The 20,280-nt window shown below is 34.4% G+C and overlaps 4 protein-coding genes across 5 annotated transcripts; 2 read left to right on the forward strand and 2 right to left on the reverse strand.

Annotated features, from left to right (window-relative positions):
* Positions 1-692: 692 nt before the first annotated feature.
* Positions 693-5,423, forward strand: LOC7482141 (peptidyl-prolyl cis-trans isomerase FKBP53). The gene is made up of 11 exons (XM_002318836.4): positions 693-840; positions 1,238-1,311; positions 1,550-1,782; positions 1,959-2,086; positions 2,767-3,127; positions 3,304-3,462; positions 3,799-4,075; positions 4,539-4,623; positions 4,703-4,744; positions 4,831-4,879; positions 5,149-5,423. The coding sequence occupies exons 1-11, from the start codon at positions 828-830 to the stop codon at positions 5,228-5,230; spliced, it is 1,503 nt and encodes a 500-aa protein (XP_002318872.4). The 5' UTR covers positions 693-827; the 3' UTR covers positions 5,231-5,423.
* LOC7482178 (enolase) lies at positions 5,395-8,120 on the reverse strand. Of its 2 annotated transcripts, XM_024582921.2 has the most exons (7): positions 6,992-8,120; positions 6,678-6,858; positions 6,357-6,551; positions 6,202-6,239; positions 6,063-6,164; positions 5,929-5,980; positions 5,395-5,734 (listed from the first exon to the last, which is right to left on the reverse strand). In XM_024582921.2, the coding sequence occupies exons 2-7, from the start codon at positions 6,777-6,779 to the stop codon at positions 5,501-5,503; spliced, it is 723 nt and encodes a 240-aa protein (XP_024438689.1). In that variant the 5' UTR covers positions 6,780-6,858; positions 6,992-8,120; the 3' UTR covers positions 5,395-5,500. The 2 variants fall into 2 exon arrangements, with proteins under 2 accessions (XP_024438689.1, XP_024438688.1); XM_024582920.2 differs by having other exon boundaries at positions 6,063-6,253.
* A 2,692-nt stretch (positions 8,121-10,812) lies between these two features.
* LOC7482140 (uncharacterized) lies at positions 10,813-11,759 on the forward strand. Its single transcript, XM_002318835.4, has one exon. It carries the CDS (start codon positions 11,117-11,119, stop codon positions 11,540-11,542), a length of 426 nt encoding a protein of 141 aa, XP_002318871.1. The 5' UTR covers positions 10,813-11,116; the 3' UTR covers positions 11,543-11,759.
* Positions 11,760-14,692: 2,933 nt separating this feature from the next.
* On the reverse strand, positions 14,693-19,824 carry LOC7482139 (AT-hook motif nuclear-localized protein 6). The gene is made up of 5 exons (XM_024582922.2): positions 18,620-19,824; positions 17,231-17,298; positions 16,721-16,852; positions 15,576-15,737; positions 14,693-15,318 (listed from the first exon to the last, which is right to left on the reverse strand). The coding sequence occupies exons 1-5, from the start codon at positions 19,086-19,088 to the stop codon at positions 15,097-15,099; spliced, it is 1,053 nt and encodes a 350-aa protein (XP_024438690.1). The 5' UTR covers positions 19,089-19,824; the 3' UTR covers positions 14,693-15,096.
* Between the last annotated feature and the right edge of the window lie 456 nt (positions 19,825-20,280).

Raw genomic sequence — 20,280 nt, forward strand, 5'->3', positions numbered from 1 at the left:
AGTATTAGAAAGAAGACTATCATCTCAAACATAATTTTCCTTATTTTCTACTGGTTTTTTTTGGATAAAAACTGGGCTTCAGATATGGGCTTACGGGCCTCATTCAAATTGCATCACCATCATTAATTTCCTAATTTAAACACTCTTCAAAGCCCAATGTCCCCAACACTCATATTTCTTTTCTAATGGGCCAAGGAGAATGAGAAAAGAAAAAGGCCATTGTGCTTCAGATATGGGCTTAAGGGCCTCATTCAAATTGCATCACCATCATTAATTTCCTAATTTAAACACTCTTCAAAGCCCATTTGTCCCCAACACTCATTTTTCTTTTATAATGGGCCCAGGAGAATGAGAAAAGAAAAACTCAAAAAAGGCCAATTATAATAGAACATCAAAAGCACCCTCCAACTATATAGACAATCTCAATTTTACCATCAAACAATTTTAAGTATCAATATTATTCTCAAAATCTTATAAATTTTCAATTAAAGGTTTTTCATCCAAATATTAACTTTTATTTTATAATAATAAATTTTATTTTATATAATATAGTATTGTAACATAAGTCATAATTGAGAAATCAAAATAGTGTAGTGTGGGTGAGATTGATACTATCTCGATAGTTTGGGGGTATATTTTGATATTTTCCCAAAATAAGAAAAAGGAAGAAGAAAACACGTGTTCTCATTGCAAAGCGGTAGTACGAACTTTCTGTAATACCCTAGAGAGCAGCCTAAACTTAAGACAGGCTGAGGTTTAAAAAAGAAACAGCAAGGCACCTTTTAGGGTTTTAGACAGAGAGCTGCTTTGTATCAGAAAACAAAAGAATGAGCTTCTGGGGTATGTATCTCAATCAAATTTTAATTACTCAAACTATTAGTTCTCATATTATATTGATTTACTTCATCTGTTTGACGTTTTTGGTTGCTTAGAAATCACGGGGTAATTGTAATAATCTTTATTTGTTTGTGTTTTTGTTGTAAATTTTGGATTTTTGAGCTTACGAGAATCTAAAAGGTTGTTAATGAAGTTGGGTGTTAAAAATATTCAATGTGAATATGGAAAGATAAGTTTTTTTTTTTTTTAAATGTTTTTGGGTTTTGAATGGTGGTTTTGGATCCTAATTTCTGGACCTTTTAGTTTGAGATAATTGAAAATGTCGATACTGAGATGGGTTTTAATGGCTTTGGTCGTTGAATGTTGTTTTTGATGTTTTATGTGTTGATATGCTATTTAGGTATTGAAGTGAAACCAGGCAAGCCTCATCCTTATCACTCTGATGATGTGCAAGGAAAGCTTCGGGTAACTCAGGTATTTTTCGCTAGGCCAATCCATTCTATTATTCTTTCAGAGCTTTGAAAGTTTAACTGGTGGGGGAAATAGTAAAATTGCTTGAATTTTCATTTTTTTAGTTTTCAATTAGTGTTGGCCTTCCACGTGTTTGTTGGTTTTGTTGTCTTATGGCTGTTGTTGATATCGATATCTGTGGATCATATTATAATTACATTTCAGTTTTTGAGTTGTTTATGTGTGCTGAATTACAATGTAGGCAACTTTGGGCCTCGGTTCGTCAAAAGAAAGGAGCATACTCCAGTGTTCAGTTGGACACAGGAGTCCAATTTTTGTATGTTCACTGTTGCCAGGGAAAGCTGAAAGTTGCTCTCTGAATCTTGAATTTACGGATGAATTAGTAGCGTTCTCAGTGATTGGACCACAAAGCATCCATCTTTGTGGTTACTTTGATTCTGTAGAAGGAGATCACCTCCGAGATGAATATGAATAGTATCCTCTTCACTAGTTTCATTGGGTTTGTAGTTTATTGGTTGTTTTTATTATCATTTCTCTTCCTTCCCCACCCACTTCAAGTAATTGTAGATATTTTGAATACAATGCGGAATTGCTTGGTTGAATTAAATTTTGTCATTACTTTGTTCTTCTTAATTTCTACAACTTTTAAGTGATTCGGGAGAGGATATTGTTGATACGGAGTCGGATGAGTCCAGTGAATATGATTATGATGATGAATATGATGACGACGATGACGATCTTCAAATGTATTCCCCTTCGCCTGTTCCCAAAAGTGGAGGTATTTTGACAATTTGATTAAATACATTGTCTTTATATTCACAAGGTTCATTTACCTTTTTCTGTTACTTTGTGGTCTAAAGAGTTTCAAAAGGAGTTTTAAGAGCTATGACTATGTACTTTTTAGTATCTTAGGTGAATAATATCCTTGTATAATGAAATTGTTTATCTAGTGCTAAATTGGTCATTAGTCCAGAGCTTCTGCAACAGAATGCATCAGCTCTGATCCAAATGGATGCCCCTAATATCTGTACAAGGAAACTGTTGGCCGTTTAATAATTACTGCAAAATATAAATCAGTTCAAATATTGGTAAAAAGATTAGGAGGAAAGCTTCAGAACTTGAGAATTTTCTAAGCCTTGGTAATATTAGTTAAAGAATTTTATATGTTTACATACACCAACAAAAATTTACCTAAAATTTGTTTACATAATTTATGGTAACATTTATGCGTTATCGTATTATATCATGTTTACTTCGCTATGAGTTCTGAATCTATTGTTCTTGTCTTGTGTAAAATTAGTCATCCAATGTTTGTGGACTTCTTTCAAATTTATGCTACTTGTTGTTATATGTGCTTGTTGGCACGCTTTCAATGAAGTTTTAGATAATTTGATTTAGGATCGATAGCAGCAATTAACCAAAGATGTTTTCTTTCCTTAAATCTGCTCCTTATTTTAGTTGTAATTGAGGAGATAACTGAAGATGACAAACCTACAAAAGAAAATGGCAAGTCTAAACGGCTAAAGAAGAAGAATAATCAATCAAGTGACAAGGAAGACCAAAACAACTCTCAACAACAAATTGTTCTTAAGAGGGATAGAGGTATTTCTGTTCTGGAAAGTGAAGATGAAGATGGTTTTCCAATTTCTTCCTCTGCAAAAAACAAAGATACAGTTCAGGAGCAGCAAGCAGAACTAGATGGACAAAAAGATAAGGAAACAACCCAAGAGACTAAGAAAAAGATGGCAAGTGAGGATAATGATGACACTAGAAAAAAGAGAAAAGTTAAAAGCGTTGATCAAGATGGTCAACCAGAAAGGTGAGACCTTCCATACCTGGGAGGTTTTTTTTTAAAAAAAAATTATTCTCATTTTTTTTTTGTCAGGGACTGTGGTTGGTTGAGTTATTAGGTTGCACTTTCCTCAAGCAAGGAGTTTACCTTACATTGACTCGTCAATTATATCTTCTGAAGTGGTTCCTGAATTTTGATGGCAGGAAAACAAAGAAAAAGAAGAAGCAGAGAGAACGAGGTACAGAGGCAAAGGTTGATGAAATGGATGACAAGGAAGAGATCAACAATGCCTCTAGAGATGAAATCGAGTCCAAGCAAGTGAAAAAGCAGGATTCTACCAACCGAAACAAACATGAACAGAGGTGAGAACCATAGTCTATTATTCTGTGACATGAAAATATGTTCATTCTTATGACATGTCTCTGTATGTCATTGAGTGTGAAAAAGTGCCTGGACCAACTCTAATCCAACAAGTGTGTGAACTCACTGTTTTTAAACTAAGAGTTTTTGTCCAAATAATCTTACCACACACCCCGAAAGGTTCGTAATAACAGGAAATGGCTTAGGATTCTTTACATCTCTGTCTCTCAAGGATGTAAGGATGCTGGTATTTGTGAATGGAGGGATTTATGGTAGCCTGATGATAGCATTATTTTTTAGCTTTTACTTAAATATGTTGCCGCTGAACCCATGTGCAGGGACCTTGACACTGATGCAGATAGTATGCCCGGTGAAGATTCATCGGATAAGAAAAAGAAGAAGAATAAGAAGAAGAAAAAGACCCAGGATAGTGGAGCAACAACTAATGATCAAGCTGTTTCAGCTGCGGGAGGTGAAGCCAAGTCTTCATTGGAGTCTGAGGATAAGCAATCTACAGCCAAGTCCTCACAAGTTAGAACCTTTTCAAATGGATTGGTTATTGAAGAATTAGCAATGGGCAAACCAGATGGTAAACGAGCTTCTCCTGGAAGTCAGGTAACTCTTTGCCCTGCATTTGACTGTTGTTCAATCAATCCGCAAAGCCAAAGTCATAATTTCCCCCAAGCTCTTGCTTTAATTGTGTTTAGTGTTTCCCCCCTTATACTCCTTACCTCCAAATAGAGGAAATCAGTAAATTGTGGTTTAAGCACATTATTTTTGTTATCGGTTCTTGCATAGATTGATATTAAGAAATGTTCGAATTGTTCACCATACATTGCATGTCATCGAGTTGTTCACCATACATTGCCTCTGTCAGTTATGGATGATTTCATAACAAGCAACTAGCAACATGCAAGGATATTTAGATGCATATATTTGTGATAGCCACCATATACTAATTAAAATCCATATTTTACTGCAACGTTGGCATAATTGGAGTTTTTTTGCAAAAGTTATTGATTAATCAAAGGTGAAAGCTTATTTGATCGACTAAAACCATATGCCGTTTGAGTTTCAGGTCAGTGTGCACTATATTGGTAAGCTGAAGAACGGAAAAATATTTGACTCTAATGTCGGGAGGGCTCCCTTTAAATTCCGCCTAGGTACTATGATTTGGACTAGTCAATGGATAACAAAAACTTGATTTCATGATGATTGATTTACTTTCTTGGTGTCCTGCAGGTGTTGGACAAGTCATAAAAGGATGGGATGTTGGAGTTAATGGTAATCATATTGATGTTTAAGAGTTAAACTTGCATGTTTAATTTATTATCCATAAATTTACATGTTTTTATATGTTAAACCTGCAGGTATGCGAGTTGGGGACAAAAGAAGACTCACAATTCCACCATCGATGGGGTAAGCTATGGCTACCACTTCTGTCATATGTTCCCCGGTGCACTCCTGACTCAAATTCATCAGATATGATCTGCATGTTTACTTTTGGGAAATACCAAACTCATTGCTTAGCTATTACTTCCTACATGACATGACATAAGTTCATCATCAATTTCTTTGCCTTTGGGGTTTCACTTTTAAAAAACAGGGTTTTCTAAACTTGTTAAAATCTTCTTTATCAAGTCTTCCTTCCCTGCCAAAATGTGCTTACTGTGAAATATTCTATGCAGTTACGGAGATCGGGGTGCTGGTGGGAAGATACCTCCAAACTCATGGCTTGTGTTTGATGTTGAGTTGGTGAACGCTCGTTGATTATTTGTTTTATGTGCTCCTTTTCTGCTTTTGAACTCAATGGCTGCTTTTACAGACAGTGGGTATAGATGGATCTCGAAAACTTGGTGTTTTAACTGTAGGCTTGTTTTACAGTACTGCGAGTTCACCCTCATCGCATATCTAAAGTGTCAAGATGGATGGTGTGAATAAAATTTTGGTTAATTCAAGTGTAGTAAGACTAGTGTGCTCTGCAAAAATTTTGGTTAAAACTAGCTGTTCTGTTTCAGCAGAATGAAAAAGTGAGTTATCCTATGAGCTGACCACGGGATAGTTTTTTCTTTCACCTTGACCTGCATATTGTGTTGCTTTGAATTTGGGTAATATACTTTGTGAGATCCTCATCTTAAGCTGTGTATGATATGAAAAATCATACTTTGTGAGATTCCTCATCTTAAGCTGTGTATGTTGAAAGACATTTCCATCTACATGGTTGTATTGTGCAAGGCGTTCTGATCTGCAAGGAGCTCCAGTCTGGATCTGTCCCTGTTGAGAAGAAGAAGAAACAATGAGTAAATTTCAGCTCAAGCCTCAAGCAACAGCCTAACAATCTATCAACATATCCAACTTCTGCGCTCCAACAGTTTATTCAAAGGCGTTCAAGAGCACATCATCTGGCATGGTAATAATAATAATAATATAAAAAAAACCAAGAGCTCGAGAAATGCCCTAGTACTTACTGTAGCCAATCCAACCGAAAGATCAGCTATGATAGTATCCTCGGTTTCAACACTACAACGAACAAGGGGAACCATGTCAGAAATGTTAATTGGTGAAAAAATAATTGATGAAAGCCACAAAAAAGAGGACGTACCTCCTGTGGCTTGCCATGACACCCCAGCCAGCACGTTTCGACATTTTCACAGCTTCAATACTTTCAGTTACAGAACCAATTTGATTCACCTGATAAATTGTGAAATAGAGGGCTAAACAGTTTAGATTTGGTAGCTCCAGCATTGCAGGTATTCTCCTTAATTGCTTTCTCCACACGCTGCAATAAAAACACTTGAGTAGGTGGCCGATCACTTTCAGATTTTGCTCATCTCAACATACATTATACAGAACATGTTACAAGACTAATAGTTTAAACCTTAGCTCCCATAATCACCTTGGGGTTTGTGACAAGGAGATCATCACCAACAAACTGCACTTGCTCACCAATTTCAGATGTCATCTTAGCATAGTGTTCCCAGTCATCTTGATCGAATGGATCCTCAATGGTTACAATTGGATAATCAGTCGCACATGATTTGTACACATTCTTCAGACTGTCTCCAGATATCTTTTGTGATCCATCGTTGTTCTACAACAGAAAGATTCATAAGCTGGGGCCTCAGGTTTAAATTCAAACTTGATAGAATGCAGTCATTCTAAGGAGACAGAAAGTAGCATTTGGTCGTTAAACAACATGATTAAATGAATAAGTTACCTCTTCCTTGAAATTCAAATCATAGGTGTTGTCATCGTTATTATAGAATTCTGAAGCAGCAACATCCATAATGATTTTAAGAGCAAAGAGCTTTAACATCATCAGAAGAGATAGCAACCTTTCCGGTATATCCAGCTTTGGCTATTGCTGTCTTGAGCAGTTCAAGACCCTCTTTGTTTTCCTGCACAAAAGACACGATTCAACTTCATCACTGCCCGCGCAGTTTAATTCCAATCCAATTGGTAACAAGTCAGACCTAGAAGTTCTAATGCAACGATTAGTACATGAACAGGTAGCTAATAGCATTAACAAACCTGAATATTAGGAGCAAAGCCACCTTCATCACCAACAATAGAGTGAGAATTCAATACTATTTTGCAAACAATAGAGTGAGATATTATCATTCAATTAAAAAAAATGTAAATGCTAGCAAGTCACTTGTAATTTTATACAAAGGCCTAATGTTATCCGTATCAAATCAGGGTTTAGGGTTTTACTTTGGCTCTTCTTGCAGTATCTGCGATATCAACTTCAAAAGCTCAATCTCTCTCTAACAAGGTAAACTGTCACCTCTGAGCCTGAACCTGCTTGGTTTTATTTCTGTTTTCCTTTCTCTTTCACATTGAAATAGCTTGCTTTTGTATAGTCACTGGGCCCTTTTATGTATCTTTGATTTTTGCATCAAGCTGTGTTTTAGCTTGTTCTTGTATAAACTCATGAACTTCATGGTAAACCATCTTTTGGGTTTGAATAATTCTGAATTGGGTCCATAAGCTTTGTTGAATCGAGGCTATGTGTGTATTTGTTTGATGGTCTAGCTATCAGTTTAGAGTAAATTTTGTTCCATAAATCAAGGGTTGTTCTTGGTGCTTAAGTATGTAAATTGGATCATTTTCTTTGTTCTATTTTGGTTTGTTTCTTTCCAGTATTAGTAGCAATGTGGGGTTTCCAGAGAGAGGAAGAGAACAGCAAGGAAGATAGGAAACAGAATGAATTGAAATCATAGTAGGGATATTTGCTCCAAATACGAGAATCCAATCCATCTATCAATCGATTTCAATTTTAATATTACAATTGAATTCAATCATAGCAGAGAATTGGTTCCATAACAACCTATAAGTCTTTTGGATTCCACTCCATCTTTCTTTCCCATTTGAAAGATCCTGCGCTTGCCTAAGGGACAGAGACCGCTGGACTGGGATTAGGATAGGTTTACACAAGGCCTGACCTTAGCATTCCAATTAGATACCCCTTTCGATGCTCTGCTACATCAACAAGAAAGAAGAAGATCAAAAAATGATGTCTCGGGCCTCCTGATTATTATGCGGAGATGGTGAAGTCGGATGGTCATATGGAGGAAGTGAAGGGCTGGCTTTTGGCAGAGAAGAGGAGCATTGAGGAGGCCGAGGAGAGAAGGAAAGCTTGATTAATGCACCAGCAATGAGGGCTGGAAGTTTTGACACGTAGATCGTACGAGATCATAGCCACCAATTAGACACGTGGAGTAAGAAGCGCATGGTCAAGTAGGACCCAGCTGCAATTCACATGCAAAAGTGGTCCCTTAGTTTGAAAAGAAAAAACAAAATTCAAACATTTATAACATATTTTAAAAAAAATTATATTAGGTAAAGATTTGATATAACGTGGTGAACTTGACTAGTAAAAAATAATTGAATAATTAAAAAATATAATATAATTTAATTAAAAAAATTCAAGAAGATAAAAAACAAAAAAATTATGTTAAAATAAAATTCTCAATTGAGTTAATATTAAAAAATAAAATTAATTAAAAAAAATAAAATAACTCAAGTTAAAAAAGTCAAGCCTAGGGAATCCCGGGTCAATTTAGCTACATAATTGTTAGGGGTTGGCATTTTCTCCTTTTATTCTGTTGCTACAGTTTTGTAGGTAAGCAGTGTGAATACTTGAGATATGTGGCTAGCGTATGATGTGACGCTATAAATCGTTTTTTAAGAGATATTTTTAATATATATATATATATATATATTAAAATAATTTTTTTAAAAGATTTTTTTTATATTAGTATATTGAAAATTGAAATAATTAAAAAATACTAAAAAAATACATTTTCAAATGAAACGCTTTTTTTAAAAACATTAAAATACACAAGTTCTATTTTTTTTTCCTGAGTTTTCTGCCAGGTTAATGCAGATGGTAAATCCACTAACCTTTCCTCCTTCGGCCCCAATTTCTAGGCATGAATTATTTATCAGTAGCTGCTCATCAAAAAATACTGTTCATTGTCAATGGCCTAAAGTTCATATAACTAGATAGGACCCGCGCTATATTATGGGCCATCCAAATTCTTTTTCAAAGTAAAAAATAAATAAATAAATAAAGGCAAGCGATGCAAGTGGTAAGAAAATATCTAAAAATCTTCCAAGATTTGGTTGGATTTAATAGGCTAAGCTAATTTAAATATTATGAAATAAATAAATAAATTGATAATAAAATTGATAACAAAAAAAAAGTCAAGAAAACAAAACTAAGTTTACCTGGGTTAGCATGTCAAATTCATGACTTGATCGTAATATCGAGGTACCCTCATCGAAAACAAACTGAATAAAATCATGAAATTCAATTGTAAAACAATTTAATATTCAATGGTGAAATCAGGAAAAAAATAAAATAAAAAAAGAAATGAAAAAATAAATTATTGTCACCCCGGGTTAATCCGTTAACCATATAGAAAGGAAAACAAAAAAAAAAAACACGAAAATCAATTCCTAATAAATCAAATTTTCAATGATGAAATTAGAAAAAGAAATTAATTTTTAAAAAAGGATCTAACAAAAAAATAAAATCGACCCATGTTAGCCTTCAAAACTCGTGACCCCGGTCATAAGCTCGAGACCAACACCATAGAAAACAAATCTTAAAAACAACAAAGCAAAATTATAAATCAATAAAATGCTAGATGATGAAATTGAAAAAAAAAACAAAAAAAAACCCCTTCAAAACAAAAGAAATTATAATTAAAAGAGTGAGGACTAAATTTAATATAAAAATAATTTGATATAAAATGTTGAACAGTGGAATTAAAAATAAAATTCAATTAGACAAGCGATAAAAACAAACAAATAAAAATCAAAAGAATAATAATCAAATTTGAAATTTAAATAAAATCAAACGAAATGATGAGGGATGAAATTGAAAAAACAAATTAATCAAAATAAGAATCAAAACAATCCAAATAGCAATAAAAAGAATAAAAATCAAATTGTATGAAAAAAACAAATTAAATAGAGAAAAAAAGTCAACCAGAGCCCAGCCACTCATCCGACCACTACATGCGCATCGCCATTGGAAAGACCACAATGAGACCCTTCCAACTCCGTTTTGGAAGATGGTGTTTAGATAGTGGATGATGCCACATGTGCCATTCAAAGGGAGCAGATATCGTCCATATACTAGCACGTGTGTGACATGTGCGAGCATTTTTTTTAAATAATATTTAATTATTAAAAAATCAAACCACTCCACTCCAACATGTAAATTACAAAAAAACGCCAACCTAAAAAGACATCAATACCCTTGATTGCAAGGTTTAAATTTTTGTGTGGATGCATTTATATTGTTCATAAATATGTTAAAAGACTCCATCCACCCGAATAACCTATTAATTAAAAAAAACATGAAAATACACAAATTCTCATGCTTGTTAGTGGTTTCTTTTTTTTTTTTTACTTTTAAGGATATGAAAGTCTTTATACTATTCTTTAAAAAATATAAAAAGATCAAATTAACCCAATTAAATCTTTAAACAAATTTACTTTCAAATATGATGTAGTCTTTATACTAATGCAAAGTTAAAAGACCAAATCACCCCAAATAATTGGACAATGTTGGAAGAAGTTTTTGGAAACTATCAAATTGCCCCAAGAGTAAGCTAACAAATTTTTTATTGGAAGGTAAAAAATATAACAAATTTTTTGCTTTTTTTTTCTTCTTTTCTTTCAATTAGAACTTTAACCTAAGTATGTCAAGGTCACTATTATGGATTGATTATCATCAAACAATCGAATCCCAGCTTCCATTGTAACTGTGCAGTGAAAGACACAAGGAAAAGAGCAATTTAAGAGTCCAGAGACGTCAATGTGGTGCCATTAGAGTGTATGAGAAGCTAATCAGATGGCTCCATGTGCTGTTCTTGTTTGGTACAAAGGACCTTTTCCTTAGTTTAATGAAGAGAAGCCCCACATCCCTGTTGGCAAGAAGCTTCTCAGAATACATTGATGACTAAACAAGAGCATATAATATGTCATTTCCCATTAAAAAAGCTTCCTCTGCACTCTCTTTAGCCTATCAATACAAGGCTTTAAAAGGGCTCCGGCTCTTTGCGTCCTTACAGCAACACCCTCTCCCTTCAGGTTTTTGTCAGACTTCATATCCATTGATTCTCCCTAGATTTCATAACCATGTTCGAGTCTACAGTAGAACTGATCGTTCAGGCTGCTTCCAATTCTCTTGTGATCTTCTGCTTTTGCAATCTGATCATTGTCATGATTCTCATGGGCTCAAAGCCTGTCTCTAACTTTGGTCAAGAAAGCGAAATTCCCCAGTCAATGGTCACCAAGACACACACAAAGGTGAAAGAAGATGTTCTGGCCATGCCTTCACTTGATGAAAACAAGAAGCCTTCACTGGATGAAGACAAAATGTCAACGGACGACGGGAGAGTGTCAATTACCCTGGAAGAACCCACTGGCGACGACGATGAAGAAGAGAATGGAAATGATAATGAAGAGGATGAGGATGAGGATGAGCTGAGGAGAAGAGTTGAAGAATTTATCAACAAGGTCAATCATGGATGGAGGGCAGAATTATCAAGGCACCATGTTTAGCCTTAGAAGTAACTTGATAGGAGTTTATGAAGGGTTTGGTCAATAACTTAGAAATGTGACACTGCTTGAGTTTGTTCTGATCATCATCTTCTCTCCACGTTATTGTACATGTCTAGTGATGATGATACAACTCACTGAGAAAATTTTGATTGCAATGGTGGAAAGAAATATCAGAACATCACTGTTAAGAAAAATGAAAATTACTCTTCCACTGCAATTTCTTGATTACCTACTCATGTTTTGGACGGTAGTTTGGTACATAAAGTTTCAGACATCTTCTTTAGCAGTAATGTGTGACCCACTTGCGAAACTATCAGCATACTTCGTGGTGTGAAAGTGAATGAAGTAAATAGTTATTTGTATAGGATTTTAGCAGGTACGTACAGCCATGGCTGCCACTTAGATTTTAACCGTGTGCAAATCACTTTTGCCCAGGTGATTTGCAGGCACAGCTAGGATTCACAACTACATGTTGTCCCAACATTTTTAGGGTAAAGTTTGATCACTGTTTTTGAACAAAAGAGAAAGAGGCGGATGAGGTAGAAGGGAATGTTCCTCTATCCTTACTTGTTTAGAGAGTTAAATTCACTAAAACACCGTTTCAAAAACATTTATTTTTATGTTTTTGTTTTAGTAACACATTTTTATCTATTATTACTATATTAGCATGGGCTTTATAGCGGGTTAATATTATTTTTTTAAAATATAAAAATATATTAAAAATATAAAAAATATTTTAAGCGTCTTGGATCTAACGGTCATGCCAGACTCAAACCTGAGCAGATGATAATTAAAATGTTAAGACTTATAATTTTTTTTAATTTTTTATATAAAAAAAATATTTAAACTATCATTGAAATAACCTAAACAAAATCCAAGTTCAGAAATTATTTATAAATAATAAATCTTCACGAAAATCTAATTTAACATTTTAGATGTAAAAATTCAAATCATATCTTACTATTGAAATAATTTATTTTTTATATTTATGAATTTGATATTCCTTCAATAGAAATTCTATCTTCTCTGTTTTTTTCTCTCTTCTTTTTTTCTCTTTTTTAACTATTTTTTAACTCAATGTCTAGGTCTAGAATGATCCAAGCGACTGGGTCTAAGCAGGTGATAATTAAAATGTTGAGACTTATAATTTTTTATTTTTTTATAAAAAAAAACATTTAAACTATTCTTAAAGTATCCTAAACAAAAATCCAAGTTCAGAAATTATTTATAAACAACAAATCATCACAAAAATCTAATTTAACGTTTTAAATCTAAAAATTCAAATTATATCTTCCTATTGAAATAGTCTATTTTTTATGTTTATGAATTTGTTATTCCTTCAATAGAAATTTTATCTTCTCTCTTCTTTTTTATGAATTTTTATTTTTTTATGTTTTTTTTAATCAAACTCAATGCAAAAAAACATTTATTTAATGGGTGGTCATTTGTGATTTTTCACCACAACAACATTATTTTATATATTTTTTTAACAATACTGGACTATATGTGTTTAGTTTCGTTATACATGTTTTCATCCACAATGCATACAAAAAAGAGAGGTTTATTTTTGAAGACTGAAATAAATCACTTAGAACTCAACATATTTTTTCATTCTTTCCTCTTTGAATATAACAAATTATAAAATAAGCAGCACAAATAGAAAAGAATTTGCAGTTAAGTTCTACTGTATATGAATGAAAATACTGCTTAAATGAGGCAGTGTTTGTTTTTGCAGTTCAATCGTGCTTTTGAAAAATTTTAAATTTTTTGACCTAGGCGCGTGGGTTTGGCAGATTTAGGCGCGTTGTTTTGGCAAACCCATGCATGGGTCTAGCAACCATTCCAGACACAAACATGATTGTTAGACCTAAAACGCTTGGATCTGGCATGATTGTCAGACCCAACTCTTGGATCTTGAATGATTATGGGTCTGATATTTTTGTCAGATCCATGGCGTTTGTGAATCTGATATTTTTGTCAGATCCAAGGCGCTAAAGTGGCAGAGAAGAAGCAATGAATGAGTCTAAAAAAAATCAAAAAAATCATCTAGTAAAAAGATGAAAAATTAAAAATAAAACTACCATTACAATCTATAATAAAAAATCTTTTAATCTACAATGATTTCTCTATACTATTTCACTTTTGTTATAACACAACATTAAGCAAATACAACAGTAGAAAAATCCAGTTGTACAGTGCAGCCTTTGAATTATCAAATATACAACAGAATGCAAGTACAGCCTCTATGGTGTCTTGGATGATTATCTGTTCTTGACTGCGATTCTCTTTCACATGGATAAGTACTAAACAGGCATTGAAAAAGTGGATTAAGCCACGGAATGGGCACAAGGACGAGCCTAAAAGGCAACTATGGATGGAGTATCTTTGCTTAAACAAGAGTTACTTTTAATAATTGAAAGCCTGATTTAGCTTGGCTTCTCCATCCACATGGATAAAGAAAGTGTGACACAAAGGGTACAAAGAACAAGTTTGAAAGTAGCACGAGATGCTATTTTTATTAGGGTTCTTATAAAAGAGATTAATTGTCTACTCAACTATCCATAGACAAAGGCAAGTGCATGACCGGAGAACCTAAGCAAGAATTTCAGAAGATGAGAACATTGTTGATCATGCAACTCCAAATAATGTTACATCACTACTAAATGCACAAGGACAGAGTTAATATAATTTGATTTGACAACGATTTATGAACTAACCACTTTTTAATCTTGTTTGTACTTGGATTGTGGTCTCAATCAAGACTGGGGACAACGAAACTGGCCATCTATGAAGGCAACTAAGATTCCTTGCTTATCTTGAAATGGAACATCATTTGCATGCTTGTTTCTGGGTCCCCTAACATTAGGTATCGTGTAGAGTGAACTTGTCAGGATCCCATCTTGTATTGGATGTGGAGTACAGTGATCTTAGGTTTCTAAGTCGGATTTGAACAGAGGCTCTTGCACTGTGCTATGGAAGGTCTTTCATAATTCATACTACATGATGAGATTAAAGAGAGGGTTTCTGCGAATCTGGAAGAAAATTTGCAGTCAATGTTTTCAGATAAATCTCAACTAGAAAAATTCTGATAGAGGACAAGGGCAAATCACGTGCTGAAAGAGAGATTCGGTGCCGAGTTCAAGTCATTGATGACCAAAATATCATCCATTTAAATTTGTACGGTTACAGAGTACTAAAATCAGAACAATGGCACACCAGTTTTCATACAGCTAAAAAGCGACAACACAACGCTACAAAACACAAGATTACAACAGCAGAAAAAGATGCTAAACTACTGCAAGTCCTGCCTAAAGCTAACAAAAGAGAGTACACTTCTGGGTTAAAATCCATATGATGTTAAACCCTGAATATTTCTCAATGAATAGCCGACGGGTTTATATTTCTCTAAGTTTGAATCAGCAGAAATGCTGTGGTATCTGCAGTTAAACAATGTAGATACAAACATCATCAGTAGGAGACCTCACAGTTTGAATGGTAATGACCTTTAGATCCAACATGAAGTGAAGTTCTGTTATCAGCAGGTGGATCCCTATTTAGGCTTGCATGGGGTTAAGAGAAGCTGGGTTGTCTCCATGTAATGGAGATGGTATGGCAATAGGTCTTACTCCACCATAAGACCCCTTCATTTCTTCTGGGGAGATCACATTGATTGTAGCTGGAATAGTAGCTGGAATGACAGCCAGTGCAGGTTCAATTCTCTGCTTCTTGTGCTTTGACTCCTGCTGATGACCTAGTAGAAAACTGCCCACGACAACCTGATGTACTCAACACAAACAACAAAGAAGAAATTAACACAGTGAAACCTCCGGCACAATTTCCTCAATAGAATTGAATTAATTGACTTACAATACAGGAAACACTCATTATTTACACAATTTACTATCACTTTGATATTCTACAACAGAGCAAAAGGTGAAATACTAAATACTTATTTTGAAATTTGAAGGCATCCAGCAGCACTCGATCTTTTTCTAATTTCCTTTTCATTTGATCTTCTTACAGAATAGTGTACCTGCACAGGACCGGCAGCTACCAGCAGACCAGCAAGTCCTCCCCCCACAACACGACCATCTGGACCTGCCAAAGAGACACTCATCCCACCAGATCTGCCCTTTGTTCCTCCATTTTCAGAGGGCATAAATGACCCAGATAAAGAAAGTATCTCAAAACGACCCTGAAAATAATGGATCGATGGTTTCCCGTGAGAAAGAAAGCCTTGATAAGGAAGGTACCATGATTTTGAAGTTGAAGCGATGAGATGGTAGAACATCCAAAAACTTACATCAATTAGGTAAAAGAAAATATAACAAAGAATGTTACTAGAACAACACAAAACATAGTCGAGGCCATCCATGTGAGATAAAGTAAAATTAAATTGAAAAGGATCCACATGTCATGACATTTTAGTGGGATCGGTGGATGATAAGGAAAGTTCATTCAAGGACAACATCAGTTCAATTATTGCAGTATAATAATTATGTTTGGCAAAGGTCTAGCAAGTCTTTCATTTCTAATCCACATCAAATACAAACTCCATGCAATAGGATCAAATTTAAAACCCCAACTCCTAAACAAGAAACACATAACAACAACAATATAAGATTCATTTACTGATATATGTCTCTGATATCAAAGACTCAAAGCAGCTCATGCTATAATACAAGCTTTCTTTCTTCTTTTGAAAGTGTCAGGCTCTTAGTCTTATGCAACTCATGAAAACAAAACACCCCCCCCCCCCATCTAGCCATGCTATTTCCACATGTCTCTTCATGTTTCAAGTTCATTATTGTTGTGTTATGATTCTGTAGTATACCTCCTAAAACTTTGTAAAATATCTTACATATATGAGCAAACAATATTTACTGATGATGATGTCTTCATAAGCACACACTGAAAATGATTTTTCTTTCCTGAAAACCTGGACTAGATATTTACAACACCAAAGGCTAACATAGACTAAAAATATGAAACTGCTACTCATTGGGATCAACAGAAAATGGTGGAAGTGCAAGGACTATTCCTTCTGTACAGCCTGGTCATTAGGCCCCAAAAAAACATTGCAACTCTTTGAAGTGCTTCCGTAGAAAATTAATTGGTCATTTGAGCATAAAACTCAATTATATGAATATTACAATAACAAAGGATGAAGAGCCACACCTCATATGTTAGAGTACCACCAGAAGAAGTAGGTTGACGAAGTGTAACATTAGAGATAGTCCCATTTGCAGAAAGAATGCATATAGCACGAGCTCCTTGTTGCGAAAAGGACATGACCTTCATTGTCACATCCTATAACAGCAACAACAACCACAACAACGACAGTAAGAAACCCCAAAAAAACCCACAAAAAGAAAAATGACTAGATATTGAGACAGTGCAGAGCATCTGTGTATTTTTAAACTGATTGTTAGGGGAGTTCAGATCACAGACCAGCTTGAAATAAAAGAGGATGGTTGCATGCATGAGAAATTAGACCCATATTGCATGGGTAGTTGGAGAATGAATATGCTGAGACTATACATTTTCTCTTGTCATATAAACATGTTAAATTAACTTATTTATAAGACATTGAGAATTTCAAAATTTGAGTTCACTTGGGAGACAAATTGACGCCAATTGAATCCTTATATTATACCAAGGTTCATTTAGAACAACTGCAAGGCATACCTCGCCAGCATTAACAGTGATCACATGGGGCATGAAATTAGTGCCAACAAAGTATGCAATTTTGTCACCTGCAACACAGATATTTCAAGAAATCAGCATAAAAATACCAATTAAAAATACTCAGGAATCATACAAAAAACCAGTCATTGTGCTTGGCCTAACAACTTGACATCTACCAATTAAAAGAAAAACACAGTTTGACTTCAGAGGTGGTAAGTAAATCAAGAAAGGAAAACTCAGTCAGTATTCCCAAGGATCTGTCTAATAAGTTATTCAAGGTAAAAGAAATAGGGGATGTATTATTTCACATAATTTGTTACATCTCACATAACAAACAACCCTTTACATTGAGGGGCAACTGGTATTGTATCAAGGCATTTAGTTTAAACCTGGTCTTCAGTAATTATTTGAATACATCTACTGATTTGTTTTAGAAAGGAATGTTAAAAAACAAAATGAAAATGAATAGAGATGCATAAAGTTTTGCAAAACATAATTGCATAAGCAGCAAACAAACACTTGCATGAAACAGTACATTTAGTTAGAGAATGCAAAAGGCCTTCGCAGTTCTTTTCATAAAATGATGGTGGCAACTGTACCCAGATCCCATTCCATCCAAAGCACCCCTGAATGGCTTTCTTTTTATGTGATTTTAATACAAGACAATTAAGATCAATACAATCTTTATGCCTTATTGCTCTGCTCCTTGTCAATTTTCATATTTTCTGTAGTAATTTTTAACCTTAAAAGCCAGAGTTCAAAGGCTATTAAATAAAGACCCATCTCCAGACAGATGGGATCCAACCATATCAGATAACCAACAGATTTTGCTGTCCAACAAAGAGGCAACTTGAGAAATATTCTTTGAGTTTTCTAGCAGAACTGTGCAAATTTTCCCCCTCAAAAGGCAAGAAGTACAGTTTTGCATCTAGAAGAAGAAGAAAAGATTCCTCCATGTTACATCATTATCAAATCCTCTTCTCATTCACTTCTACCATTAAATCCAGTTCTGGGGGTTTGAAAGAAAATGTCAGAGCTAATGGTCCCACTCTCACTCTCACTCTCACTGTCTCACGTCAAACCCAACAGTATCCTCTATAATTCTACTGGAAGATCCATATCACAAACAAAAAATCAGTCTAGTCCCATTTCAGATTTCACCACTCAAACACAACCGTGAAAAAACATTAAAAACATCAAAAAACAAATCATCATTTACACCCAACTCGATGATTTAACAATATATCATAAATTCATGATTCCTGGATGTAACAGTAAAAAATAAAAACATATTAAAAAAAATAAAAAATAACAGTAACTAAAACTAAACCTTCAAAAAAATCAAAATTTATAACATCAACAAGAACCGATCTTTTCTGTTCATTTTACCTGTGCTCTCATATTCATAATTATGTTGCTTCTTCACTGACTCCAGTGGCCGCCCTCTACCCCTTTTCCATGCATAATAGTCTCCGGTAAGCGGAATAGAGGACGATATTGGCATTGGTGACAACGCTAGAGCTAAAGTACCATCAGGGGCATACTTTCTAGGCCTCCCCCTTTTCTTCTTGCCCGCAGTATCAGTACCGACCGCACTCACAGGAGAGGCACCCACCTGTGGGGCACCAAGCTGTCCGGGATCAGGGTTTGGACTAGGGTTCGAGTTAGAGTTAGAGTTAGAGTTCGGGTTCGGGTTATGGTTATTGTTCTGGTTTGGGTTCGGGTTTGGGTTTGGACTAGGGCTAGAATTTTCATTTCTGGGTGCCACCCTGAAGCCATCAGGAGCTTCTTCTGCCTTAACTGTTACACCTGAACTTACTGCTATTCCTTCTTTTGCCTCCATCACTTCATAGATCATTCAAAAAAACCTTAAACCCTAGAGCTTAACACACACGAAAAATCAGACCTTTTCAAGTTCAAGTGCTTGGTATACAATAAAAAAAAACACAAAATCAGCTTACAGATCAGGGTTTTTAGGAGAAAATGAGCTCAAAAAAGCTTGTTAAGCTTCAAGAAAACACAAAAGCTTCAAACTTTGCTTTGAATCTTCAAAGATTAGCAAATTTTTGGTGGGTTTTGTGGCTTAAATCTCCAGCATTGCATAGAATGCTCAGAGCTTCAATGGTGGGTTTTTGGTGTTACTGAAAATTAACATCAAAGTTGCAAAAATTACAGAGAAAAATTGCAAAAAAATAAAATTTCGAGGGGATTGCAGAATTTCTTCAACGAAAATGAAATTAGGGTTTTGCAGGAAAATGAGGTGAAATAAATAAAGTAGGGAAAATGGAAAAAATAAAATATAAAATAAATCCATGTGATTTAATAATGTTGAATTTAATTAATAAATCAAATATTTTAATTGAATAATTCAAAGTATAAATTTTGGTTAATAAAAGATTTCACGTCCGTCTTGGAAATTTAATAAGATTGATTTTAATAATAAATGGCAGAGATTGTAAATTGTTTGAGTTATTAAAAAAGTGATAAGATTTAGGAAAAGAAAATGGCTTTTTATATTTTAAATTTGGCCTTTAATTATTAAAATCTTAAAAAATTATTTTAGAAGCTGTAAAGGCAAGGTTGGATGCCATGCCAATTTTCCAACTACTGACATCTTCCTTTGTCTTAAAGTTTGACTATACAATATTTATATTAATTAATCGCCCCTGTTGTTTTTAGAATCTACCATTAATGCCACTCTAAAATGCTTAGCTGCTCTTTTACCCCAGAGAAGAAGGCAAAACCTAACCAGAAGCAGCCATGCACAAGGTCATGCTTTTTTTTATATTGGCTTTCATTTTCTCCTTTGAGTATTGTTTTGGACCATTGACTATCCCCCCCATGTTAATCAATTTTGTTCTTCCATTGATTTTATGTTCTTGTTTAGGGTTTAAATGCATTCATTTAAATATTTATGATCCAGTAGGACTCATCGGAAAGAAAGAAAAAAAAAGCATGCAATCCCATGTCTTGTGTTTGAATTGTAAGAGAATTAATAACACAATTATAAAATCCACCCAACATGTCAATTTCGATGACTAGTTAACTTG

The sequence above is a fragment of the Populus trichocarpa genome, chromosome 12 (genome assembly GCF_000002775.5).
Source record: "Populus trichocarpa isolate Nisqually-1 chromosome 12, P.trichocarpa_v4.1, whole genome shotgun sequence".
NCBI lineage: Eukaryota > Viridiplantae > Streptophyta > Magnoliopsida > Malpighiales > Salicaceae > Populus > Populus trichocarpa.